Source organism: Gracilinanus agilis, chromosome 3, assembly GCF_016433145.1.
Source record: "Gracilinanus agilis isolate LMUSP501 chromosome 3, AgileGrace, whole genome shotgun sequence".
NCBI lineage: Eukaryota > Metazoa > Chordata > Mammalia > Didelphimorphia > Didelphidae > Gracilinanus > Gracilinanus agilis.
Genome location: NC_058132.1, coordinates 625,312,618 through 625,340,476, shown reverse-complemented (window position 1 = coordinate 625,340,476; position 27,859 = coordinate 625,312,618). Strand labels below are relative to the sequence as shown.

The 27,859-nt window shown below is 36.4% G+C and overlaps 1 protein-coding gene across 1 annotated transcript in view; it reads right to left on the bottom strand.

Annotated features, from left to right (window-relative positions):
• COL4A3 (collagen type IV alpha 3 chain) overlaps positions 1-27,859 on the bottom strand; it is a 158,751-nt gene that overhangs the window by 63,265 nt on the left and 67,627 nt on the right. Inside the window, exons 4-22 of the mRNA XM_044670796.1 lie at positions 27,168-27,212; positions 26,997-27,041; positions 25,170-25,232; positions 24,421-24,474; positions 23,213-23,239; positions 21,652-21,729; positions 19,407-19,469; positions 19,170-19,205; positions 16,881-16,922; positions 16,572-16,649; positions 14,402-14,464; positions 11,619-11,678; positions 10,388-10,432; positions 9,290-9,343; positions 8,966-9,007; positions 6,390-6,474; positions 2,653-2,688; positions 2,006-2,170; positions 875-967 (exon numbers count right to left, since the gene is read on the bottom strand). Of these exons, the coding sequence (XP_044526731.1) occupies positions 875-967; positions 2,006-2,170; positions 2,653-2,688; positions 6,390-6,474; positions 8,966-9,007; positions 9,290-9,343; positions 10,388-10,432; positions 11,619-11,678; positions 14,402-14,464; positions 16,572-16,649; positions 16,881-16,922; positions 19,170-19,205; positions 19,407-19,469; positions 21,652-21,729; positions 23,213-23,239; positions 24,421-24,474; positions 25,170-25,232; positions 26,997-27,041; positions 27,168-27,212 (1,174 nt within the window). The remainder of the gene's footprint in view (positions 1-874; positions 968-2,005; positions 2,171-2,652; positions 2,689-6,389; positions 6,475-8,965; positions 9,008-9,289; positions 9,344-10,387; positions 10,433-11,618; positions 11,679-14,401; positions 14,465-16,571; positions 16,650-16,880; positions 16,923-19,169; positions 19,206-19,406; positions 19,470-21,651; positions 21,730-23,212; positions 23,240-24,420; positions 24,475-25,169; positions 25,233-26,996; positions 27,042-27,167; positions 27,213-27,859) is intronic.

Here is a 27,859-nt window from a genome sequence, read left to right as displayed (position 1 = left end):
TCCTTTCCTTTCCTTTCCTTTTTTCTTTCTCTTCTTTCTCTTCTTTTCTCTTCTCTTCTTTTCTTTTCTCTTCTTTCCTTTTCTCTTCTTTTTTTTCTTTCCCTTACTTTCCATCTTAGAATCAATACTGTGGGGGCAGCTTGGTAGCTCAGTGGATTGAGAGTCAGGAGGTCCTAGGTTCATCTGGCCTCAGACACTTCCCAGCTGTGTGACCCTGGGCAAGTCACTTGACCCCCATTGCCCACCCTTACCACTCTTCTGCCTTGGAGCCAATATACAGTATTGACTCCAAAACAGAAGGTAAGGGTTTAAAAAGAAAAAAGAAAAAAATCAATACTTTGTATTTTTCCAAGGCAGAAGAGCAGTAAGAGCTAGGTAATGGGGCATAATAGACTTGCCCAGAATCACAAAGCTAGGAAATATCTGAGGTGAGATGTGAACCATGAACCTCTCATCTCTAGGCCTGGCTTTCAGTCCACTGAGTCATCTAGCTGCCCTCAACTAATTCATTATTGAAAAGAAAAATCTTTAGAAGAGTAAAGAGTTAAGCAACTTATTGAATTCTTAATTTAAAAAAGTTAAAAAAATTAAAAATCTTTCCTCCTGTCTTAGAATTAATACCATTTATTGATTGGTTCCAAGGAAAAAGAGCAGTAAACATTAGGTAATGGAGGTTAAGTGACTTTCTCAGGGTCACACAGCTAGAAAGTATGTGAAGTCAAATTTGAACTCTGGACTTTCCATTTCTAGGCTTGGCTCTCAATCTATTGAGCCACATAGTTGCTCCCTGGCTCTTTAATTTTTGTGATTTTATAAGGGGAAAATATGAAATATTTATTATTTTAAAGCATGATATTGTTGATAGCTCACCAACCTTTGGGCCCATAGGCTCCTGGCATGCCTGGAGACCCCAAATGGCCTGGATCACCATGGTCTCCTGGAGGACCATCTCGAAAAGTTACTTTGCCTATTGAAAAGTTAGAAAGAATTTTAAAAGCTATTGCATATACCTAGAAACCATTTCCTATGAACCACAGCATATATATTAGGTAACATGTAGTTAACCCATAATCCTTTTATTGAAAGACAAAGTCACTCATTTATATTGGTATGGCTGCAAAGCGTGAGTCAAAGTTATTACTTACTTTTACAATTGTATAGATATATAGTTCCTCTTTTGGGTTCTAACTCTGGTGGCTCTTTGTGGAGCACATCAGTATTTATTTCAATTCCATTCACATTTATCATTTGCCTACTATGCCCAAGACAACATACTAAGCTTTTGGAGGTATAAAGATAAAAAAAAAATGGTGGAGTGCCTGCTCTCATGATTACATTCTCTACAGGAGGAAGCATGGCAGGTAGGAAGACAAGATAAAACATGTAAACAAATAAACATGAGATAATTTGAGAAGGGAGGAAGTATTAAATGGGAGAAACAGAAAAGGCTTCTTATGGAAAATCGTGCCTGAACCTAGGCATGAGGAAAGCTGTGGATTCTAAGAAATGGAGATGAGGAGAAACTATTCCATGAAGGAAGGAATTGTGAACAAAGGCAGAAAGTGTGAGGCTGAGTTTGGGGAAGAGCCCAGTTCAGAGTATCATTGATCAAGGGATAGAAGAGACCTTCAAGGTTGGTCCAATGTTCTCATTTTATAGTTTTGGAAAATGAGCTCCAAAGAAAGGAAATGACTTTTCCAGGGTCATGAGCTAATGAGATGGACGTGGTGCCTAGGTTTAGATTTTGACATTATACATACCTGCTCATAAGTACAATACTTTGAGTGGTTTTGTGAAGGGCTAATAATGAACTGATGATTCTTCTGTAACAAATCACTTAATCCTCCTGACTTTACTGATAAAGGCGTCGGGACATAAGCAAAGCTGAGACATTAAAACCCATGATTTCAAAGTAGGCTTAAAAGCCATTGACTCTAAATGTAGAAATTTGTTTTAAGACCAAATTGCAGCTAATTCAGGGGGCCTGGCAGAGAGGCATTCTGACCTGGTGGTCCTGGAAGACCAGGTAACCCCTTGTAGCCTGGTGTGCCTGGGAATCCTGGATGTCCGGGAGGCCCTATTGTGTTCATGCCTGGTGGTCCTTGCTCTCCTTTACTTCCTTTGATTCCTGGATATCCTGGAGTACCTCTAAGACCCGGTCTGGAAGCTCCTAAGTAGAGAAAAAAATAAATATTTCAAGCGATTAAAGTTATCTTCAAAAACATTTTAGTAAAAGTATCTTTTTTTCTGTATCTGTGTCCTATATCCTTTTTATTTCCTCTTTTTCCCTCCTCTTCTAATGAGCCTTGTTTTACATCCAAGAAAAGAAGCCTCTACTTAAAATCCAGGACTTAAAAAATATTGATTAGCATTTCAAGGTCACAGGAAAATTCTAATGAATGTACTGAGTTCAAGTTGATTGGACAATAAAGATGACATACCACTTACTCATGCCTTTAGTTCTCATTTTTTCTTTCATTATCTTTCTCAGATAATTAACAAAGAGGTTGTAAAAATGCCTTGGATGAAGTAATGAACCATCTGACGTCTCACACAGACATAATTTTAATGTAATCTGATTTAATATGAACATTACTGGGTTTGTTTTTTTTTAATGTGATATTGTAGATATTCTAAGAAGCATATACATACCTGGTCTACCAACATCTCCTGGTGGACCTTGGAGTCCTATGGAAAGGATTAAATATTTAACAAAAAAACCCCATAAATGTCAAACCTAATGCCTATTCCCCCACCCCCTACCAAAAGAAAAGGATAGGATCATTAGGATTTAGTGCTGTTAGGAACTTTGGAGGTCATCCAGCCAAACACATCCATTTTACAGATGAGAAAATTGAGTCCCAAAGACATAAAGTGACTTCCCAAAGGCTGGATAAGTAGAAAAAAGCAGAATTGAGAGGCAAACCCAGGTCTTCTAACTGAAATCCTGGATTCTTCTCCTATACCACATATATCTTAAGTAACTGGAAAACTGCAGGACATTATACTAAAAGAAGACACAAATTTAAAAATAACTTTACTTTAACTTGCTGTGATTTCTGTGTCCTGTGCAGTTCAATTTAAATACAAATAATTATAAGCTGATATAATTTTTAAATGAAAAATTTTCTTCTCCTATCTCTATTTTCTTTACCTTCTAGATTAAAAAGATATACACTGTGTCAATTGAAGCCACTTGGTCCTTTGGCATATTCTTATATTTTAATTCTTTTAGTCAATACCTCAAATGCTTCTTATTGTTTTTGTGTCTTCCTTCCTTCCTTCCTTCCTTCCTTCCTTCCTTCCTTCCTTCCTTCCTTCCTTCCTGCCTTCCTGCCTTCCTGCTTTCCTGCCTTTCTTCCTTTTCTTTTAAACCCTTATCTTCCGTCTTAGAATCAATACTATGTATTAGTTCCAAGGCAGAAGACTGCTAAGAGCTGGCAATGGAGGTTAAGTTTCTTGTCTAGTGTCACCCAGCTAGAAAATGATCCATCTAGAAAGTGAGGTCAGATTTGAACCCAGGATCTCCCATCTCTAGGCCTGGCTCTCATCCATTGAGTTACCCAGTTGTCCCTTTGCTCTCTTTCTTTAATTAAACATTGTGAACTTCACATAGAGAAAGATCAAAGAGACTAAAAAGACAAAAACCTTAGTAATATAGAGATAAAATTGGGGAAAGCTAGTCTAGGAATGAAAACTAATTTGAAATATAAATATTGAAATATTAAAAAACTGAAAACTGAAATGAATTTGAAAGAATTGAAATGATATATGCAAAGATATGATATACATTATGTTCTTATTGAACCATGAAGTACTTTAGTAGGTATAACTATAGGCTATAGTTATGGAGGATGCTAGGTATCTTAGTGGATAGGGATAACCTGAGTTCAAGTGGACACCATTTGGGGAACACATTGAATTCCTGAATTTTTATTTTGCTATTGCCTTTTACTTTTCTAATAGAATATTTGATTTTTCCCTTTTTTAATTTCTTGTACTTAACGAACATATAATCAGTATTAATCTTTTTTTGATTCTGCAGTAATATAAGTTTAAAAATATATTTTCTATAATATTAATGCATGCCTAAAAGCTTTAGACTATGGAAACTTGCCAATTATTGATAAATGTTATAAGACTGTGATTAATAATTCTGTCTGATTCCAGGAGAAGGGAACAAAAGAACCACAAGGTCAAGGAGACCAACCAGTCCCATTGGGATTCATGAGAAACTGAATAGTGCCATGGAGCACAAGGTCAAAAAAGATCATACCAATCCAAGTAGGATTGTTGAACTTTTATGCCAATACTAAAGGACTTGAACCTAGTGTGAGACTCAAAGTTGCGATGCTTGACATATGTTAAGAAGTAGGACACTTCGTACTACACTACCAGTCAAGTACAGAAGATTGGCCATTATTCTGACTCCCCTATCCCTGAGAATGAAGTGAAATCAGACCTGAGAATGTACACTTCCCTTTTACATAAAAATCTGGTCCTCTTTTTCTCTCTCATGATATGGCAGCTTGCTGTAGTCTTGGCTGCCAATGAGTAAGTACAATATTATTGCATTTTGTCTTACAGATTTATGGAACAGAAATTACTTTAATTGGACCCTAATACAAGGGCCTGTTACAAATTTATTAAATTAGACCCTAATACAAAGGCCTGTTATGAAGTTATTCTTGTTTACTTAAAAAAATTTTTATAAAATATATAGATTTTTGATATTTTGATTTTTATTTTGAATTGTTATTTTTCCCAAAGTTTAATTTTTCTTCTATTTGTTTTTCTTTTTATGTTTTTGTTTTTTCTTTTGATAACTGACTCCCCATAACCCAATGATGTATTCTGAGTTGATCCAGGTGTTGTCAACACCCTCTTCAGGGGGGATTGTATTTTTATAAAAATCCAAGTTTTAAAATTTTGTTCGAGAAAATTTTCAGGAAAAGAAGCTTGCTAACACTTTGAAACCAGAAAATTAACTATTTGCCTGCAGAAACCTACATTGAATCAAGACGATTCAGAATGAACTTTGGCATGCAACTGATTGAAATTAATGGGATTGAACACAATGATTTTGAATTGTAAACTCTTATGTCAAAGGGGATTGCCTCCAATTGGCCTTTTTTCAATGTGCCTAGCAAAACATTGGTTTTGCTATCTCTCTTTCTATCTCTTCTACTTACCTCTTATCTCTAACTGTTGTAGTTAGAATTTTAGGAATAAGAGATAATTACGTCAAATGATCAATTGGGGAGATGAGTCTCCCAAATGGTCACAGGGAGGATTGTGATAATGAGATTAAACCTACCCTGCCCATCTTTAGATTTAATCACTAAAAGTGAAAACATCTCCACCTAACTCACAAGTTGGGAGGTCCGTAACCCATGTGTCCTAGAGTGAGTGACAAATCAGAATTTACTGACTGCCTTCTGGGCAGTCCTAAGAAAAGCTTCCATTGTGATTGGACATGTAAACTAAGAGGAAGGCACAGGAAGTGATACAAAAGAGGCCCCTTTTAAAGAGAGTTCAGTGAGCTGGGGACTCTCTTCTGGTTCTTGCTTGAACATGGAGGAGCTCTGGACCTGGGACCCTGAGACCTTGGTGAGACTGCTCTTAAATATCTCTCTTAGAACTATGCATGGTGAGTGAAGAAGGCTGACTCCTTTAACCTCTCAGGAGGTACTAGCCTCTTGATTGGGAGAAGCCCTTGTGGCTAAAACCCTTGTTAATTGACTTTTAGGCCCTGGCTGGGCCTCTGGAGCCCTGCCGGAGTAAAGCCCAAACTTGAATACAAATCTCTTATTCTACCCTCTTCTCTACTCTCTCCTATATTTTGTAAATAAACTTCCATAAAAGTCATCCTGATTTGGATCTCTTATTTGAAATCGAGTAATTGATCCCTGGCGACCAAACTTTAAATATCCAATCCAACCATAATCTTCTCATTTTACCCTTTTACAAACCTCAGATACTTCTTAGCTGTAAGACCCTGGTCAAATCATTTAATCTCTGTTTGCCTTAATCCACTAGATAAGGAAAGGACAAACCACTCTAGTATATTTGCCAAGAAAACTCCAAGGACAGTATGGTCCATGGAGTTAAGAAGGATCAGACATGGAACATCAACAAATAGGCAGTTAGGTGGAGCAGTGGATACCCATATTTTATCCATCCTCATGAAAATCCTATGAAGTAGCTTTTGATATTATTACCTACAGATTGAAATATAAAAATAGTAATAAAAGCTCATCACCATCATCTCTGGGAAATGCCACATCTGAACATCATTCAGACAGATTAGCAAACATAGAACTCACAGAATCTTTCAGCAGTGCATTCCAATGAGTGGGAGAATGAATGTGTCAAGAAAATTCTCTTACCTTGTGGACCACGTGCTCCTTTAGGACCCCGGGGGCCAGGAACTCCTTTGATGCCTTTCTCCAGGTATCCATTGTAATATTCTGTCTTAAAACAGAGAAGCAAGAAAAGTTTTCAGAATAAAGGCTTCCCAAGTCCTGCTTCACTGAAAGCTTTTAGTAAACAACATAAAGATGCCAAGTATTCTAATGTCTTCTATAGGCTCTTGACCAAAAGGAAACTTTGAGAATTTACCAGCAATCATAGGTCATCTGGGATGTAGCAATCCCATAGAGGCTTAATATATATGAGTAATAGTGACTGTCTATTGGTAACAAGATTTTAGGGGATAAATTTAGGGGATAAAGTTACTCTCCCAATATTATAATTATCCTGGATGTCCATGTCATAAATTTCATAATTCTATCTATTTGTGAGTTTAGGTGGATCTCTGATGGGCTTAATAGATGTGTGGCCAATCTTTTCTCCCAGCTCCTCTGCAGGCTGACATTCCTTAGATGTTAGTGATGCAGCTTTTAAAAAATAAAAACAAAAACCCTTATCTTCCATCTTAGAATCAATACTGTGTATTAATACCAAGGAAGAAAAGCAGTAAGGGCTAGACAATGTAACTTGCTAGAATCACACAGCTAGGAAGAATCTGAGGCCATATTTGAACCCAGGACCTCCCATTTCCATGATGCAGCTTTAAAGGAGAAAGGTAGTTCTTCAGAAGAGATTAGACAGACATATTATAGACATGAAATACTGGGATGCCCTGTTTTAACTCAGCCTCACATTTAAAGTCTGCAGAATGCTTTATGCACATTATCTCACTTGGTCCTCACCACACCTAGGTGAAGTAATGGTTATTATTAGCCTCAGTTTTACAAAGAAGAGACTTGGGTTCAGAGGTGTAAAATGGCTGATTTTAAGTCACAGCTAGTACGTGTTTGAGGCAAGATTCCAACTCAGTCCTTCTTGTCTCTGAGCCCATCACTTTCCCAATTCATTCCTCACATTGCCTTTTTTACAATGAAAATCAAATTTTGCTCAGGGAAGCAGATATATTTTGAAAGGTGACGTGATAGGAAATATTAGACTACTTCTCTACTCCCATGCCTGACCCATTTTTCTTTTTTTAGCTAATTAATTCTAGTCTGGGGGGGGCAAATTGAATGTTTCTCACCTTGTTTTATAGATGGGATGAACACCCAGACTATGGCCAAGACTATAGCATAACGTCTACATATCAGAATTTACAACCTTTGACATTTTTTTTTGCTCCCTATTCTACAGAATCACATTGTATCCCACTTGGTGTTCGGGGGATGAACCAGTCTTTTTTCTAGCCTGCAGAGAGAAAAATGGACTGATGGAAAGTAACAAGACTCTTGGCATCTTTCCATGGGCTCCTGTTGGCGATTCCCACTATCCTAACACTGGTGCTTGGTTCTACTAGCATGAAGTTCATCTTTTGTCACAGCTTTGTACCTCTAAGAAGACAGCTCCATTATGCATGGCAAGATTTTCACAGCCACTCTGAAAAAGCACATTGCTTATTTTGCTGTTTTTTTTTTTTTTTTTGGTCAGAGCCATAACTAGGATGGGAAAACCAGAGCATTGCCTCAGGGTGCTCAAGCACCTCCTAATCCTCTGTTGGTCTCATACCTTTACTATAGTGTGACTGCTTCTGACTCTGCCTTACCCCAGTGTTTAGTACAGTGTCTGGAAGAGAGGAGGCATTGTAATAAGTTCTTATTGATTGCCTATTCTCTTCATCTGGCCCCAGGTAGCCACTTTGATTACCATTGTTTTCTCTGCTTAGTGTAGCATTCTAGTATGTCTTAGTCAAGATTTTGCCTGTCACCCAGAGTGTGTAGTCCTAACTAGGAGAGTTCATAATCCTTCCTATCAGTTTATATGCGATTCTTAATCCTTCCTATACCACAGATAAATCTCTCCATAGAGAGACTTCCCTTTGTTTTCTTCCACCCTTATAGCAGCCATAAGAGAACCTTGGGTTTTTCTCTCCTCCACTATCTGACCTTATGTCCTCAAAGATGAAGGTCTTTCCACAATGTTTATTTTTGTCAAGAGCCATTATTTCTAGTTATATCTCTACTTGGCTTATGATACTGTAGATATGAAGCTAGAAAAGATCTGAGAAGCAACTAAATACAACACCCTCATTTTCAGAAGAAGAAACTAAGAGAGAGGTTAAGTGATTTCCCCAAAGTCAAACAAAGCCTGAGGTGGGATTTGATTCCAGATCTTTATGACTTGAAGTTCAATGCATTATCTACCATGCTTCAGTGCCTTAATAAATTCTTTTTGGTTGATTGATTTGGTATAAGGAGAGGAAATCCCTTAGTCTAGGAGGGGTGTATTGTTACCGTCCTTGAACACAAAGGTGGGAATCAACTTCATTCTCAGTACCAGCAAAAACAGTATCTTCCCTGGATTTATCAAAAGTAAATGTTATGTGAATTTCTTAAAGCGTTATTACAAGAATTACTGCGTCAGAGTATAGTGCCTTGAAGTGATCAACTCTACTGGGTCCCTGAACATGTTATCAGACAACTTCATTGAAACTTACTGGACCACGAAATCCTGATGGGCCCATGTCTCCTTTAGATCCCTGTATTAAAAAAAATAGATATAATTGTCAACCAAATCGATGAATGTTAAAGACTCTACTCAATTTCATAAAAAATAATAGTTTTCATTAAGTTTTCTTTGAAAGTCACTTGGATTTTAAACACAAATGTTAAATTGTTCAGCAAACTGGAAACCCCAATAAGATATCTTACTGGTCTTTGAAGATTGTATCTTGTGCCCCGATTCCTCATCTTTTTTTTTTTCATAAAATCTGATCAAATTAAAAGAGGATAAAGTCATAAGATACTAAGAAGAGGATTACCTTAACACCAGTTTCACCATTTAATCCAGGAAAACCCTTTTCACCCTTAGCTCCCTAAGGGAAAGAATAGAAGAAAATTTAAAGGAGAAGGGAGTTCACCAGTTTCTTCTATATCCAGTATAAACGTTTTAAACTACTATTTGTAACAAGAGAGAAAAAATGCATTTGTATTATATTTGTACAGAAGGATGACTTTAGAATAAGACTGTCATAGTAGATGTTTAATCAGCATTTGCTGAATTGAATTGTCAGGAACAGCTTTATTTATATTTTTAAATGATAAACTTTTTATTGGTTTGTGGAATATACAAAGGATCTCAGAGATCATCATAGAAAACTTCCAGTATGGAAACTGCTTACAGTGTAGATAGGAGCCCATTTATGTCTTAGAAGATCCAATTAAATTCTACAAGTTTTAATAACATTTACTATGTATCTGACACAGTATTAGGCTCTGAGGATACAAAAATAAAAATGAAAAAAAAAGTCCTTGTCCTTGAACAGTTCATTTCAGAGATGGAATATGGGTGAGTTTAAGTCTTCTTGACTCTTAAGTCCAGCACTCTAACCACTATACCGCACCATTTTTCTATAATAAAAAATGATCTGTATATAGCATCTTGAGATTTACAGAGCTTTTTGTGCACATTATTTTGTGTAAAACCAGCAACAGCCCTGAGAGGCGGGTACCACATGCAGCATTGTGCCTACTTCATAGGAAAAGAAGCAGACTCAGCCTGAAGTAATTTACCCATAGTTCCCTAATTCCTAAATATCCATAACAGGAGTTGAAGCCCATTCTCCTGACCTCAAGCCTAATGCTTTCTTTTCCTACACTAGAATGCACTGGTAATTTAAAATTTCCAAACAAAATACAACAGGTTGTAATTGAGATAAAGCTTCCTTTGCCCAGGTAGTATTTTGAAGCTTTAACCATAAGGGAATAATAGTAATTGGCTAAGATGAGTCATATCTACTGGGCTTATGGATTACAGATCAGTGAAGTCAATCCAGAGACATCCAAGCCTAGAGGTAAAAATTCCAGTTTTAGAGGTAAGGATACTAGTTCCAATAAATAATGCAAAATAAAATACTTACTGGAAATCCAGGGAAACCAGGGGCACCATCTTTCCCAGGTTTCCCCTAAATTAAAGAAATAAACCAAATAAAAGATGAAAAAGTCCACATGCTATTGAATAAAAGCAGAAAACATCAATTACATTTGATTCTTCTATTTACTGCTTTCTCCTAGAGCCAATAGCTAAATGCTTAAAAGGAGTTCCCTTACCAAACTAAGGTCAGCTTTTTTTTTTTTTTTTTTTTTTTTTTTAATTTTTTTAAACCCTTACCTTCCATCGTGGAGTCAATATTGTGTATTGGCTCCAAGGCAGAAGAGTGGTAAGGGTAGGCAATGGGGGTCAAGTGACTTGCCCAGAGTCACACAGCTGGGAAGTGTCTGAGGCCGGGTTTGAACCTAGGACCTCCCATCTCTAGGCCTGACTCTCAATCCACTGAGCTACCCAGCTGCCCCCTAAGGGCAGCTTTTAAAAGAGTCTTGCATGCTAAGATGGTTCATTATTTTCTTGCTCCCAAGGAAGGTATGAGGCCAAACAAAAAGCAAGCAGGGAAGGATGGAGAAGAAAATTAAAGTGTTTTCTATTTATTCTTGAGCCAATTCTCCACAATTTAGTTTCTTTGTTTTTTATTTTTAAATGCAATGAACTCTGAGAACATCAGATTCTTATCTTTGTTTCTGAATAAAAATCCATTCCAGTATCACATATAAATGGCTGAGATGTGTTGAGGTTTTATATTATCTATACCATTTCTCCCCTTGCCTATGGACGAATAATTGAGTTGGCTCTATGCTTTTTTTTTTTAGTAAGGATAATAAAGCATTGCTTTGATTATTTTCTACTGTTTAAAAGTATTTTATGCTGAAATCTTAAACTAGTTTCTAATACATATGTATACACACAACTATATACACACGTGGATATTTATTTACACATGCTATAAAACACATGTATGTGTATACCAATGATGGGCAAACTATGACCTGTGGGCCAGATGTGGCCCCCTGAAATGTTCTATCCAGCCTCACAACATTATTCCTAATCTGACGAATATGAGTAGGATACAATACAATGGAACTTTGAAAGAGTTGCCTTAGAAACAGACTGACAGATGAGCATTTCTTTTCCTTTGGCCCCCTCTTTAAAAAGTTTGCCCATCACTGGTGTATACTTATATTTTGGTTTTCAAAGTAGAATCTGAATTGCTGTTAGCACTGATTCACACATTCCACAAGGGAATTGATGACTCTCACCTGAGGACCCGGGTCTCCAGGATTACCAGTTTCAGATCCATAAGATTCTCCAGGTAGCCCCTGTATTAGAGAAATACTAAGATTTATATATTCTTGTGTAAGAGTGGAATTTCCCAGTCACTCCAACCAACCAATGGATGTTTATACAAGGAAGTTTTTTTTCAAACCTTTATCTTCCACCTTAGAATTAATACTGGGTATTGGGTCGAAGGCAGAAGAATAGTAAGGGCTAGGCAATGGCCATTAAATGATTTGCCAAGGTTTACACAGCTAGGAAGTGTCTGAAGTCAGATTGGAACCTAGGACCTTCCATCTATAGTCCTGACTCTCAATCCACTGAGTTAACTAGTTGCCCCTATCCAATAAAGTTTTTAATGTGTAAATGAGATAATTTAAGCCCTCTGATCTGTTTTAATGATAAGAATCTGTTAGATTCATTAAGAAAAAAAGCAATGTAATTGGCTAAAATAAGTCATACCCTTTGGGCTTACATATCAGTGAAACCAGTCCAGAGGTATTCAGCCCAGAGGTAGAAAATTCCAGTTTTTGAAATTAAAAATACTAGTTCCAACAAAGCTCTTGAGAGGGAATTGTTCTTGAGGGCAAGGGGGTATAGAAGGATAGAAGGATAAAGTTAATGTTTCTATATCTTTTTTTAAAAATCCGTATATTCCATCTTAGAGCCAATATTGTGCATCAGTTCTAAAGAGTGATAAAGGATAAGAAATGTACAGCTCTTCTGCCTTGGAACCAATGCACAGTATTGATCCTAAGATGGAAGGTAAAGATTAAAAAAAAAGAATCAATACTGTGTATTGATTCCAAGGCAGAAGTATATTAAGGGCTGGGCAATTGGGATTAAGTGACTTGCCCAGTTTCACACATCTAGGAAGTGTCTGGGTTCAGCTTTGAATCCAAGACTTCCCATCTCTAGACCTAGCTCTATCCATTGAACCACCTAGCTGCCCCCTATATTTTCCCATTGATTACATCAATGTGTGTAAGGAAGCAATAGAAGATGATGCAACCAACCACCAAGGACAAACATGGACCAGAACAGACACAAAGATGCAATAGTATAGCCACCCAAGCTTCAGGGAGTGTGATATCTCCTCCCTTGTGATGGACAATTCTGTCTGTTGAAAAGGGCAATTGTAGCCTTGGAGCTCAACAAAACTATACATAAAGAGAACTTTATGAAGACTCCAAAAGGGAGAAAAAGACTTCCAGCACTATGACTTGCATAGAATTCTTTTACCATAGGTATTCCCTAAACATATACCCCATCGCCTTTGTACATTACATTTAAACCACTTTTTTCAAGTGCCATATATGTTTAAGGAAAGGTATGTGCTGGTTAAGGAGAGAGGGATTTTGTATCAACTATTCTTACTATATCACTTCAATAAATACAATTTTAAAAAGCTAATCAAGACCACCAGCCACACCAGTAGGAACTTATGAGCAACATCATGAGAAACCCAAGGATTATCTCCAGAAATGTGATGGAAGTCATTGTCATCTGAGTACTCATCTTACCAACAGAGGAGGTTATCCCTGTTTTTATTATTCATATTGATTTCATTTACTGCCTTTAGGATTGGAGAATCATACTAGAAGGGTCCTGAGATGGCAAAATTTCTAGTGATGAAGTTCTTTAAATTTAACTGGGCTGATGCTCAGACTACAGATTGAGTTGCCACCATGGGGCAGCTTTGGAGAACTCATCTTAACCCATAAGTTGTAATAAGGTGCTAGAGTAGGATTTCAATAGAAGAATAGTTTATGTTCCTAAAGGATACCTTTCATATACTGTATATTTATGGTGTGGTGTGGTGTGGTGTGTGTGTGTGTGTGTGTGTGTGTGTGTGTGTGTGTGCATGTCTCTGTCATTGGAATGTAAGTTTCTTATGAGCAGATAATTTTTTTTTCTTTGTATGTCCAGGGCTTAATGCAGTGCCTGTTGTATAGCAAATACGTAATAAATGCTTGCCAATTGATCGATTGGTTGGAAGTACAAGTTCTTCAAACACATACACACAAAGGAAAAAAAACATACAAAAGGAAAAAGAGAGGCAACTGTGTAACTAGTGCTGTGACTTTGGGCAAAATGTTTGATCTCTATGGTTCAGTTTTCTTATCTGTAACATGAGGGGTTGAACTAGATTTTAAGGTCTTTTCTAGCCCTAAATTTGTCATCTTAGGCCAATTTATTGACTGTGTAGCTTTAAATAGAATATAGATTGCAAATATAATTTATGACAGAAACATAGGAGAGTAGAACTGATTGTTAAGCCAAAGATTTACCAATAAGAAATCAGTGTCATGTGGAGAGAAAGAAGAGTAAAAATTACGGTAAAAGAGAAGAATGAAAAGATAAGGAAAAAAAATATTTAGGTTCATAGGCTCTAGTAGGAAAGGGCCAGGACATATGATATATGAGAGCTTGAAATACTCAGTACTTTATTATTCATCAAGATTAAATGACTTGTTCAAGTTGTCCAGGGCCATGAAAAATTATTTATTACATGTTTTTATTATACATAAATAATAATAATAAAGGTAAATATTATTATAGTTAATATTGTTGCATAAATGTTATTATAGCTACATTTTCATAAAGGTAAAATTCTAGAGGTTTTTTTGGTTAATACTTGGGGTCAAATAAAATTATGAGCCAATTTCTTAATTTTTTGGAATGGTTTAATATTCCTCACACATTGACATATATTGGCATGTTCTGTTATAGGTTTGGGAAGTAGTTTTGTATGTATTTAGTTTACCTTTGGTCCTGGGGGTCCTGGCTCTCCGACTGATCCTTTGTCTCCTTTATCCCCTTTGTAGTCCTGTCGCAAAAATAATTCAGTGTTTATACACTCTTCACAAAAGGTTATAATTGTTAGACATTCCAAGTTGCAAGGAAACTGGTTCTCTAATATTCCTCATTATTAGAAAACCCATTATATGAACCTCTTGACTCAGATGGTGATTGTTAATATTTAATAAGAAATCTTCATTGTGGATAAAGATTCATTTCAGGTTTCCTTGATACAATAAGTTTCTCTAGGACACTTAAAATCAAATTCAATTTAGTTTTATAAACAGATTGAAAATATCTTTTCAGGAGCACCTCTACCATGTGAAGTGAGGTATGTATGTGAAAAAATGCTCCAAATTACTAATAATTAGAAAAATGTTAATTTAAGCCATGCTGAGATTCTATAACAAACCCACCACATCTGCTGTTTACAAAAAAGGAAAACGACAAATGTTGGAGGAGCTGTGGGGAAACAGGCACTAATTGCTATAAGTTGGCCCAGCCATTTTGTAAAGACATTTTTAACAATATACCAAAAGTTACCAAACTATATCATTATGATACTTTAATTCCAAAGGATAAAAAAAAGAGGAAAGGGACCTATATGTGCAAAAATATTTACAGCAGTTCTTTTTATGGTGGCAAAGAACTGGGAATAAAGAATGGCTGAACAAATTATGATAACACAAATATAATGGAAAACTATTTCACTATAAGTAATGACTAGGAGGACAGTTTCAGGGAAGACCTGGAGGACTTATATGAACTGATATTGAGTGAAGTGAATGGAACCAGGGATATATATATATAATAAAGCAAAATTGTAAAACTTAACAAAACTCTTGTTCCTGGAATGACCAGCCAGAGTCCAGACAATTGATAATGAAGATGTTATCCATCTCCTGGCAGAGAAAAACGGAACATATATGTAGAACGAGACACATCTTTTTGTTCATGGACAATGTGGGAATTTTGTTTTTTGCTTGACTACATATATTTGTCATGAGGGTTTTGTGTGTGTGTGTGTGTGTGTGTGTGTGTGTGTGTGTATTTTAAAGAGAGAGGGAGGTAGAAGGAAGAAAAAGAGTAAAGTGAGGCATTTCATAATTAAAGTTTGGGTCAATATATAATTTTTGGAGTAAGGCTTTGGGACCTTTCTGCTGAGATACAACTGAGACTGTAAATTGTAGTTAAGGTAGATCTTGAATTTCTTGCTTCTCAATAAAATCCTGATGTGCTCCACAGTTTATTAAATAAATATTTTGCCGAAATTCTATGTATAGTTTGGATTTTGTTAATTAAATCATCTTAAATATACTTAAGTATATAGTGTTATAATAGACCACATTTATATAGGATTTTAAGGTTTACAAAGTACTTTATATACATTATTTCATTTGATAATTAGAATAATGTGATTATCTCATTCAAAGGAGATTGGATTCCTTTCATAAAGCAATTTTTTTTCTTGCTGTTTACACTTTTAAATTATTTCCTAATTCATCTGTTTGGTAAATTTGGATTTTCATCATCAGCTTGTACTTTGGTTTGGTTTGAGACAGCTTGTCCTGAGCAAATTTAAGAAAAAGTTCTTATTTTCACTTTGGTTTACAAAGGTTGTGTCAGGTACAGAATTTGTTTTATTCACAGAAATTAAAGGACATAATTGTCCTCAAAATGGATAGTTGAATGAAGAGTTAAATCATATTTGTGAAGAGCAAAATTTCTGAACTCTACTGTTGCAGCAAGCAGCTCTACTCTGCCCAACTGGCCATCTGACTACTACGAAGGAGATAAAAAATTTGGGCCACTGAGATCAGAAATCTGGGGACTTACTGAAGCCCTCCACCTTCTCCACTTTCACCTACAACCCACCACCAGGACATTACAATCATAGTTACCCATCCCCACCCTCACCCCATAATTTATTCTTCTATTCTTTCCCAGTCTTCCATTCCTGAAATACAAGTGAGAGGTCATGGAGAAAGGAAGGGCCAAGGCTAATAGGATGGATTAATGGAAATTTGGATTAGGTATGGATGCTGCCTTACTGTCCTTTCCTTTTCTAAGAGGTCTTAAATGTAAGAATAACAGGCTAAGCAGAAGGTAAAACTTAAATATTGTTGAAGAGTTACCGTTAGATTCTCCAGTCCAGTCAGTGTCACAATAACTGCACCTGGTGGTCCAGGGGGTCCTGTTAACCCTTTCACACCCTAAAAAACCAACAAATAAATGACCAAAACAAAATAACTAGACTTCATAGATACTATAGTTGAAAAATATCACTTCCTTCTCTGACTTTCTTACATAAGACCAAGGAAAAGGTAATCTGAGACATGTGCAATTCATTCACTTGAAATGTCATTTTTCTACCATGAAAATTTATACAACAGCTCTTAAAAGTTATTTTTCCCAAACATGTAAAAGGTTGCATTTAAAATTACCTGATCCCCTTTTTCTCCAATTCCTTTAATGCCCATGTGACCCTATGGAGAAACATAAAGGTTATATTTTATAAAGTCTTGATATACAAAAATATATTTATATATGTGCACATATAAATGTTTATATTTCACTTATTTTATCTTTTACATTGGGATGTTCATACTTGAACCTTGAATTTTAGGCTGATAAAACTTTTTAAAAATTTTGTTTAATTGATTAAGAAAATTTTTCCATGGTTCCATGATTCATGTTCTTTCCCTCCCCTCCTCCCACCTCCTTCCCATAGTCAACATGCAATTCTACTGGGTTTTACATGTATCACTGATTAAGACCTATTTCCATATTATTGATATTTGTACTAGGGTGATCATTTAGGGTCTACATCCCCAATCATATCTCCATCGACCCATATGATCAAACAGTTGTAAAACTGTTTTTGACATTAATCCAGAGCAATCTTATTCTAAAGATAAAGAAATGAAGTACAAAGGGATGAAAGGAATTTATTCAATGCCACACCAGAGCCAGGAGATAATACTACAGTCAAAAGAATATTGGATATGAAGAGTCAGGACACCTCGTCCCTTAGTTCACCCCTTGTTCTGTGTGATTTGGGGAAGGTTTCTGGGTCTTAAATTACCAATCTGTAAAATAAGTGGTTTGAAATATGTTTTGAAACTTCTCAAGTTTCTTCCAACTTTAAAATGTTACGAAAAAAAACTTAGAAGATAAATCGAGGCCCCACCTTCACTGTTCAACTAGAAAAATATAAGTTTTTCATGGAACATGGAATCTCAGACTAGTTTAGCATTTCAATTACATTCATTTTAACACTTCTTATTGTTCCCTCTAATCATCTGTCATTTCACCTGAGGTCTCCTTGGTTTGGTTCTGTAAGGCAGGGATGATATCTTCTACTATTTGCCCGATAAGAAAGAGAGACTGGGATTGGATTTCAAAAGTATTTGACCGTTAGGATGGCTTTGAAATTCTTAGCGGGGTCCAGTAATGTTACATGAAGCCAGGGGTTGTGAAGGTATAGGCCTCTTAATAATAAACAAATACCTTTCACGACAGAACTATGAAAAATAAAAACAAATTAATGAATGTTCAAATCGCTATTCCTTATTTACTGTGATGATCAAAGCATCACAGGATGTCAGAACCAGAAGTAATGTTAGAAGTCATCTAGTCTACTACTTCTGTTTTACAGAGGAAGAAACTCAAGGCCCATTAAAAGGAAGTGATTTGCCCAAAGGCACACAGATAATAAGTAGCAAGGTCAGCATCTAAGACCCAGGTCCTATGATTCCAAACTTAGTATTCTTTTAGAATAGCAACCAGAAATTTTGGCACCTGGTACAAGCAGTCTTAAATGCTTTATGAAATCAACTTTCTAATTCAGAATGTGAAACTAATAGGCACTGAACCTATGAATTTATTGGAGGAACTCCCAGGTGAGAAAATTCTCTTTACTAACAAAGATTAGCACCTCTGCTATAACTTATAGACTTCCACAAGCCGGGAGAGGATAAGTGATTCACCCAGGATCATGCATTCAGTATCTGTGAGAAGTAATATTTGAATTTCTGATTTTGGAGAATATCCTCTATTCACTACACCAGTGATGTCAAATTCAGGAAACTCGTTAAGACTTTAAACTGCAAAAAAGTACAGATCTACAGTGATTAAGGAAGTTGTTTTCTAGGACCTCCCTTCATCAATGAAAGCATAAAGCAAATAAAAAAATAATGACTCACAGATAAGGATATCTGGTAACTTCTGCTTTTAATTAGTCATTCTTGCTAACTAGCTGCTAGGTCTATTTGTTTCTTTGCTGCTGCTAAAGAGGTGCTTGTGTAAAATTTTTCAGTTTTCTAAATTTTGGTGCCCTAGGGAAAAGGCCAAGTTGCCCTGCTCTAGTTACAGCTATTTTAAGCAAAATTAAAAAAAATTTTCAGGTGGGGGCTCAAGTCTGTTAGCTTGTATGAAATACAGTTGAGTAGTTTTGCCAGAAAATGTCTGAAATCAGACTGATGATGCTTAACCTTTTCCTGATGTAAAGGTGTATTTGATTTCCTCAAAAACATGATTGAGGATGGAGTACAGATGGGGTGGGGAACTCTCCAAACCACGCTTTCTTCCCTGTTGGAAGTCCTTTTGAAACTCAGGAGAAGGGTAGATGACTTGAGATTCAATGGGAAAGACACTGAGATTTACCAGGCAATTACAACTGCCTAGTTGGGGATCTCTTATATAAGTTATACCACCTGTGAACTTTGATCTACCTTTGGTCCTGGAGGTCCCATCTCTCCTGGAAAACCCTGAAAGAAGCCATAAATTAAAATTACAATATAGAAAGAGGTTTAGCTAATTTCACTAAGAAATACTTTATCATTGGAAGAACAACTTATTTGGACAAACACAAACTACCTGCATCTGTAAGTTCCCAAAATAATACCCATGGCTACCTTGATTATAATATTCTATTCAGATGTATATGTTATTGAGGTCTTTATACTCACTGAAAATCCTGGGGGCCCTTGTGGTCCAGCTGGCCCAGGAAATCCTGGGGGGCCAGGCAAACCCTTGAAAAAAAACCATGAATAAGAATAAATTCCCAATGGAAGTAATAAGAGCAACACTAGTTTCTCAAGTCTATTGCAATATTTTAAAGCTCCCCATGTCTAATAAATCATTAAATCCAAAGGATAAAGGTTCTTTGACCCTGTGGAATACATATAGCAATCCTGCATGGAGTCAAATATCCACAGCTTTGTAGGTAGAGGCTCTACTGTGTTACATAAGAGCGTCTTTATAGTTGTACTTTTCTTCTGTTTATGATCCAATCATCAGGTTATCACATCGCTTTCCCCGAACCTCCTGACCACTTTGCCTCTTGCCATTCATCTGCTGAATGTGTCAATACAAGACAGCAAAAACTTCCCCAAATATTGTTAGATCTCACCAGTTGAATGGAATCAATTTAAAACTCCTCATCATCAACTGATATTGTCTCTCAAGTGGAATTTGGATATACTCCATCTTGTATGCAAACACGCCCCCCTCTCACACTGACAAACTCTTTGTTTTCCTAGGCTAAAACCTTTGCATATATCACTCCCTGAAATGAGCCCCCTTTTCTTTTCCCCTCCTTCAAAATATTGCTCAAGATTCACCTCTTTCGAAAAGCTTACCCAATTCCTATTAATGCAATTCTTCCATCCACTCCCTATTAGCCTTGGTATAGTTGGAGAATTTAAAAACAAGGGAAGATATATGCTGCTAATGGTGGCAATAAGATTGATTGCAATCCTTTCATCTTTAGATAAAATTGGTCTGACTGTGGAGAGAGGAACTGACCCAAGTAAATCTTTGGTGCTCAGGGGAGAGGTATGACTATGGCTGTGGGTAACCCAGGGAGTTTTCTCTTATGGAAGGGATTCTATGTGTTCACTTCTGTACTGAAATTCCAAGAAGGCAAAATTGTGGTTTGTCTGTCTTCCTCAACTAGGTATTTTGAGGACTGTGACTGTGATTGGTAATCAGCACTAGCTGGGCTGGGATAGGGACAAACGATTCATTGGTTTGTGGTGATACAGGAATTAAGATACAGTCAAGGCTAAATATCTGTGGAAACCACTGATCTAAGGCTCTGCTCCAACCCTTCAGGGATCTATTCGTAAGACCCAAGTGTCATATAGGGATATAGATAGTACTTGGGATTGCATTGGTTAAAGGAATTCCCTGGAGGAGTATACTCCTTCTGCTAATGTAGGTCAGCAGCTTCTCTGCAACTAGTCTTAGGTGGAACTTCTTAACTGGAGGTCCATGAACTTGTTTTAAAAATTATTTTGACAACTATATTTCAATATAGGTGGATTCTTTTGTAATGTGCACTTATACATGTAAAAACATTCTGTCAAGAATGAGTTTAGAGGCTTCACCAAACTACCAAAGGGGTTCATGACGAAGAAAGTTGCAAAATTGATATTCTTAAAGAGGTTTGACCATGACCGTTCCTCTGCTCAAAAAATCCAAGTGACTCTTTGACATCGAAGACCCCTTACAATCTGGCTCCTTTGTCATCCCATCTCACATTAGTGCTCCCAATGCGCTATGAATGGCAGTCAAACTGATGTATTTTCTCTTCTCTGGAGATGCCATTCTATCTCCATCACATACTTCCCTCTCACTTTGGAGAATCCCTATCTTCATTGGAAACCCAGGTTGGGTGTCACCTCCCTGAGGAGGCCTTTCTAGATCTCACCACTTTTTAATGATCGATTTACTACAAATTACTTTGTTATTTACTCTACTATGTATTTAAATACACTTATCTGGGTACATACAGCTTTTCTCTAGGAGACTGTAAGCTTCTTGAAGGCAGGGACTGCTGTTTTCTTGTGTGTCCAGTCCTTAGCATATATTTGGCATGTAGCAAGCTTTCGGTAAATATGTGTCAAATTATACCATTGAATCAGATATTGTATTGTTACAAAATTTAAAGTGATTGTTAAGAGAGATGTCTTTGAATTGCATATGTGAGGTAGACTGGTGAATTTGAATGAATGAATCAAATTTTTAATGGAAAAATTTTATTTAATTAGTTAATTTAGAATATTTTTCCATGGTTACATGATTCATGTTCTTTCCCTCCCCCATAGTCGACACATAATTCCACTGGGTTTTACATGTATCAATGAATGAATCAATTTTTGAATGAAATGATAAGTATTTATTATAGTTTCTCTGCCTGAAGTTCTGTACCTGATGTCCTGGGATTCCTGGTAACCCTGGGTCACCTCTTCCACCATTTCCTATACCTTCTTCACGAGCAGGGGATCCCTGGAAAATGAGGGAAATCTGCTAAATCCAATGGAATATGATATTTTTATAATTCTTATTAGTTTTTATCCAAAGTCATACTATTCCAAAACTCAGACTATTTCACAGAGAGCATACTAATAAATAAGAGTGGTCATTAGAATGATTTACATGGATCTTGCATCATAGAATCACTGTGTAACCCAAAATTATGAATCACTCTGAGACTAATTTTCCTTGTCTTGAAAATGGGTGTAATAATAGCACCCTAACTCACAGGGTTGTTGTGAATATAAAACACTTTGAAAACTTTAAAGTGCGATTTAAATTCTAGCTGCTATCATCATCATCATCATCATCATCATCATCAGTCTCAAAAGTTTTAACAGGCCAGTAAAGTTTAAACCTACACTAAGACTGTTAAGACAACTTGTATAGGGCCTCATAGTTTAATTACAAAGGGCTCTGCCCACAACCACAAAATGAAGCAGGTAGTAGAAGTGTTACTATCTATTTTAAAATATACCCTAAACTTGTAAGTTGCTGTTTTTCTTCAGGGATAACAGTGCCTAGACCTTATCTAGTGTTATATTTTTGAATTGGATCTTCCATCACTTAAGTAGATTATTCTGTGGTTTTACTGGTGGGGAAAATGAACTACAGAGTTTAAATAGATTTGTATAATTACACATTCAGTGATAGAGCTCAATCTAGATTTTGAGGGGTTTTAGGATTGAAAGGGGCTAATGATCGAGAAAAACCTTATATTGGGGAATTAACATTAGAATTAGGCTGTCTATGCAGGAGAGGCTGGATTTGACCTAGAAAGATGCAAGATCAAATCAATAAGGAAGATTGGCTTGGTTGCTCAATTTCCTGGTTGTGAGGATTTCCTTGCCACAACTGTATTATTCAAAGGGCTTAGACAGGTTCAGAGCAACTGGTTGTCAACCAAATCATGGTTTGGGGACATCCAAAACATAATGAGGGAGACAAACTGCAAGAAGTACTGAGATGTTGATGACCCAATTTAACCAGATTATGCAACACTTTAAATCTTTTTTATTGTAATTGTATTTCCTCTGGCCTTTGGCTGGTGCCAGTATGCCTCAAGGTGATAGGCAGAGATGCCATGACTCCTTTTGACCCAGCTACACCTGTTGTATATTCTCTAGACTCCTCACCATTAGCTCTTTCTTTTAAGTGTTCTTTCTTTTAGATTCTTCTTCATCAGTGGATTGTTAGGATAGAAAATTACATCTGTTGTGACATATCTATAGAAAGGGCTAGAGAAAGAATTGTTGGTATGATCTCTTTTATTCCATAAATACAAAAACATTTCTAAATCATGTTAGGCTATGTATTAATGGCATTTGAATTTATGAAATCTTATTTATATTTAAATACATTTCTCCATTTGATACAACTATTTCTTTTATGATATTTTAAATTTGAATATTTTAATCACTGAGCAATTGATGAAAATATATTACAAAATACTTACTTTTTCTCCTTTTAAGCCTTTGATACCCTAGGAAAAAATACAGTAAATTAATAAAATAGAATGCAAATAGTGAACTTATGTTAAAAAAAAAAGGAATACCACATCAATTAAGTCCAATGATTTATTACAAAGTTTGCAAATTTGGCAATTTTATTGCTAAAAAACAACTAAATGTGTACTTGTGTAGAATGACTATTAAAGAAGATTCAAGGAACATTAAAGAAATCTCTTAAAGCAATGAGTTGGTATAAGAGGGAACTCTATGTATCTAACAACAAAGTGTTAACTAAGAAAATCGTGAACTCTTAATGTTCAAGATATACTTCCTTTGAACCCGTTCTCCAGAACAGGAGGCTATTGTTCCTCCAAAGCATACTATTATTTCAACAGGCCTCTGAAGCCCCAAGCTCCTTCAAGAGATGAGAAGAAGGCTAAAGTTGGGTTGACATTAGTTTAATAACACCATTGTGGGGTTTTTTAAGTGCAATTTTTAATTGGCATAATGCTCTTGTTTTGTTGTGGCATAATTTTAATTCAGATTAAGAACGAGGGTGAATTTGACTAGAACATTTCTTGCGATTTTTCCAAAGTCCAAGGTCTACCATGGTTAATAGGGCTACTTATTTACTTTGAGACTGTAGATTAACACCTAGGGATTGAGGGGATAAGAGGATAATGGACTGCTTTAGGAGGTGGTAGCCTTCTCCTCAATGGTCTTCAAACAGAAACTGGATGATAATGTATCTGATGTGGTATAGAGAGGAGGCTTTTTCAGGGATTGGTTGAACCAGGTGGCCATTAAGAGACCTTCCATCTTTGAAATTCTGTGATTCTGCTCTCCACTAATACCTTATAACCTGAAATAGTGACTTTCAGTCTCAACTGTAATTCATTCTTCCCCTATCTCCCCAAACCCAACCAAGTCTCTATACTCTTTACTATTAATCTAGAGTTAACCTCAAATCACATCACCAATGTATCCTAAATTATCCTAAGGCTAATTGTTAGTCATGTTGATGCAAGAGTACATCTGCCAAGTACACAAATAAGTTTTTCTTTTTCTTTTCTCAGGATCTCCTTAGCTGCAAGGATCTCTGGTGGAGAACAGAAACACCCTACTGAGTTTTCTCTTAAGGCATAGGAAGGAGAAGTACATAGATTCTTTCCCAATTCATTTCCATGGCAGGGTTTGCAAAGCAGAAACCTACCAGGACCCCTTGAAGACCTGGTATCCCCGGAAGTCCAGGAAATCCTTGCTCACCCTGAAAGGCATACAAAATTAGTCATTCTTCTTAACCTTTGTCCATCCATACTAGAAAAGCTTATTCAGGCATTTCCTTTGTCTCTTCCCCTCCCCTTTCAGTAAGGCAATGGCAACCCTAAACAAAGCACTTAGGAATCCTTATAGCTATTTGTGGGTCAGGAAACTGAGAGCCAGGAATCCATTATATCAATTGAAAATGGGATTAGAATCTGCTTGTTCTCAAATTGTGCATGGGCTCCAAAAGCTTAATTGTGCCAAGAAATTTCAAATTGCTGATTACTTGAAACTTGAATAATTAGGTCATGCCCCTCCATTTGAGGCCATGCTCTGGGGAAAAAGGATGAAGGGCTGGAAGATTGGTTCGAAATGGCAAGCAGAGTCATTCCTCATCCTGAGTGCAGTTGTGCTCCCCTAGCTGTGTGATTAATGATGCTTCACAACTGCAGGTGAAACTGACCACTTGGGTACATGGCTTTTTATCTTATTGAGGAGGAATCTGACTAGCCACCCCATATGATGATACAGGAGAACTGGAGACCAGAGACAGACAAATTAGAGAAATTTGTCTGGTTTTGAGTCTCATGCATGCTCAGTTCAGGCATTCATACTCATATATTTGGCTAAAATGTTTCAAGGAAAATCTATCTCCCCATTGCCATTCTATTCTTTTTCTTCTCTTTTTTTCTTACCTACCTTTGTGCCATTGCATCCTGGTAAACCAGGAGGCCCATAAGGACCAGTATTCCCAGGACTACCCTGAAAACAAAGAGAACAACATTGAGAACAAAGAGAACAAATATCATATATTTGCTAGATACCAACACCCTACAAAAGCTGCTGAAAGTCTTGGGGTGAGTGGCCAGGTACTTTAGTATTTAGTTAATCCTCAATTTTGCTCATGTATTACTCTCTGTTCTTAATGCCACCTCTCTCCCTTCAGGTCATACCTTTTCTATTAATAGTCTCTGGCTAGCCTGGAGAAAAAGACTTTTCCCCAAATTTGGCAGGTGTGTTTGAAGACCCTTTTTCTATCACCTGGACTATACTCAGAACTTTTCCAGCTAGATGGGACTTGATAAACCTTGTTCTTTGCTAGCACAGCCATCAAGAACCCAGAGTTACCACTATTCTCCGAGTATCATGGTGGGCAATGAATTTGGACTCACTGGAACCAGGTTCAAATACAAGCTCTTCTACTTACTACCTATGTAATCCTGGGCAAAGCATTTCTTCTCTCTCAATCTCAGCTTCCTTCTCTGTAGAAGGAAGAGGTTGGACTATATGGTCTCTAAATCCCTTTCAGCTATTATCTGAGTAGGGCTTTAATGAAAACTGCATGTGCTATGTGGTCCTAAAGAACACTAGAAGGAAATTAGGTTAAGTAACTTAATTTTAAATTTAGGTTTAATTTTTATTAATTTATTTATTATAAATTAATTAATTTAAATTTAAAAAATAAATTAATTTTTAAAAGGATTTCTATCATTTTGTTATATTTATTCATGGAGATGATATTGGTCTAATGATAAAGAATGAGGTTTGGGCTGTTTTAATTGACCCAATGGGTATTATTATCCATGTTTTACAACTGAAGAAACTAAGGTTGAGAGAAGTTTAGTGACCTGTTCAGGACCACACATTTAATAAGTGTCTGGGGCAGAATTTGAATTCAGGTTTCATGACTCCAACATTTAATTCACTGTTACCTACCTGCCTTTCTATATAAATCATTGAAATATAAGTAGGTTTTAAAAATTATTATGATGTATGTAGTATATCATATGGATCAGTGGCATAAGATTCAAAGAGAAACCCTTGTAGAGTGTATCTTGACATAGAAAACCACAAATTGATATTGTTGTATTTTTATTTATTTTGTCAAACATTTGCTGATTACATTTTAATCTGGTTGCCCATTTTGCAACCCACTTGTGGCAAACTCAATGAGTAATCCTCCCTCAGACTTTTCTGATATAGGACAGATAGAATTATTTCAACTACTTTATGGAGCAATTTTAGAAAGGCAATTAGTGTCTGAGGTCGAATTTGCTCTCAGGTCTTCCTGATTCCAAGCCTGACACTCAATCTACTGCACTACCAAACTGTCCTGCTAAAGATGATAAAATAGCCAAATTAGGCTACTTAAGTACACTGAAGAGATACTTTCATTTCCTAAGCACAAATCAATAAGGTTTGCTTTAAGCCTGGCAAAATGTCTTAGATATGTGTCCTAATATAAACCTTACCACAACTGTGAGGTTATTGTGACAGGTGTTGGTATTCTCAGTTTCTCAATGGAGAAACCAAGGCTGAGAACTTAAGCAACTTAACCATAATCATGCAGCTAGGAGGTGACCTCGTTTTAGGTGGGATTCAAATTCTGTGTCTTCTTGACTAGTGGTTGGACCACCATTCCATGCTGCCTCCTCAGATGACTTTAAGGCCTCTTCCAATTTAAAACTATGATCCCCATGGCTTGTGACCCTATTGAGAAGATGCATGCATTTCTTCATTACTTACTGGGAGTCCTGGAGGACCTGAAAAACCTGGCAATCCTGTCATTCCCTATTGGCATAAAAAAAAGAGAATGAGAGAGAGAGAGAGAGAGAGAGAGAGAGAGAGAGGTTGTTTAAATGTTCAAAATACAGCATATAAAAATTAATATGGATGGATTGTAATACTAATACTGACCCTTGTGCCTTTGGAACCAATAAATCCCGGAAGCCCCGGAGATCCCTAGATCCAAATTAAAGAGAGAAGGAAAAAAGATATCATAAAATAAGATGTAAATTACATGGTATTAATACCTGTGTATATTACAGACCCTCCTTTCCCACATTCTTGCAAATGGTCAACATTGTTTTGCCTCCTTTTATCTCATCTTTAATGCTATATTACTTGTAATCCATTTTCTTGCAAAATACTTGGAATTAGAATACTAAGAAAAGAAAAACAAACCTCCATCCTAAAAACACCAATCAGCTAATCAGCTGCTAATAATTAAACTCAATGGCTATGACTGATGGAAATAGCAATGACATTACATGTATGGTTTCTCAAGTTTATTAATAAAATATATCACAAATGTGTATGGTGATGGAAAATTGAATAGAATCCAACATGAATTTTATTTTTCTTTATTGTGAAGAATCGGTGGCGCCTGTCCTCCCTGCAACACAGAAACAGAAAGTTTCAGTGACTTTTAGTATTTTTCATCATGCAAGGAAAAATTGTTCACGTAGTCTTCCTAGACTAGATTAGACTGGCAAGGCCAAAGGCTGCCTTTTCTTACTTATATGGAACTCAGGGGCTCAATACTGCTTCCAAATCATCAAAAAGATTCACATGCTATTCTCTTCTCTGCCTAAATAAATAAATACAAT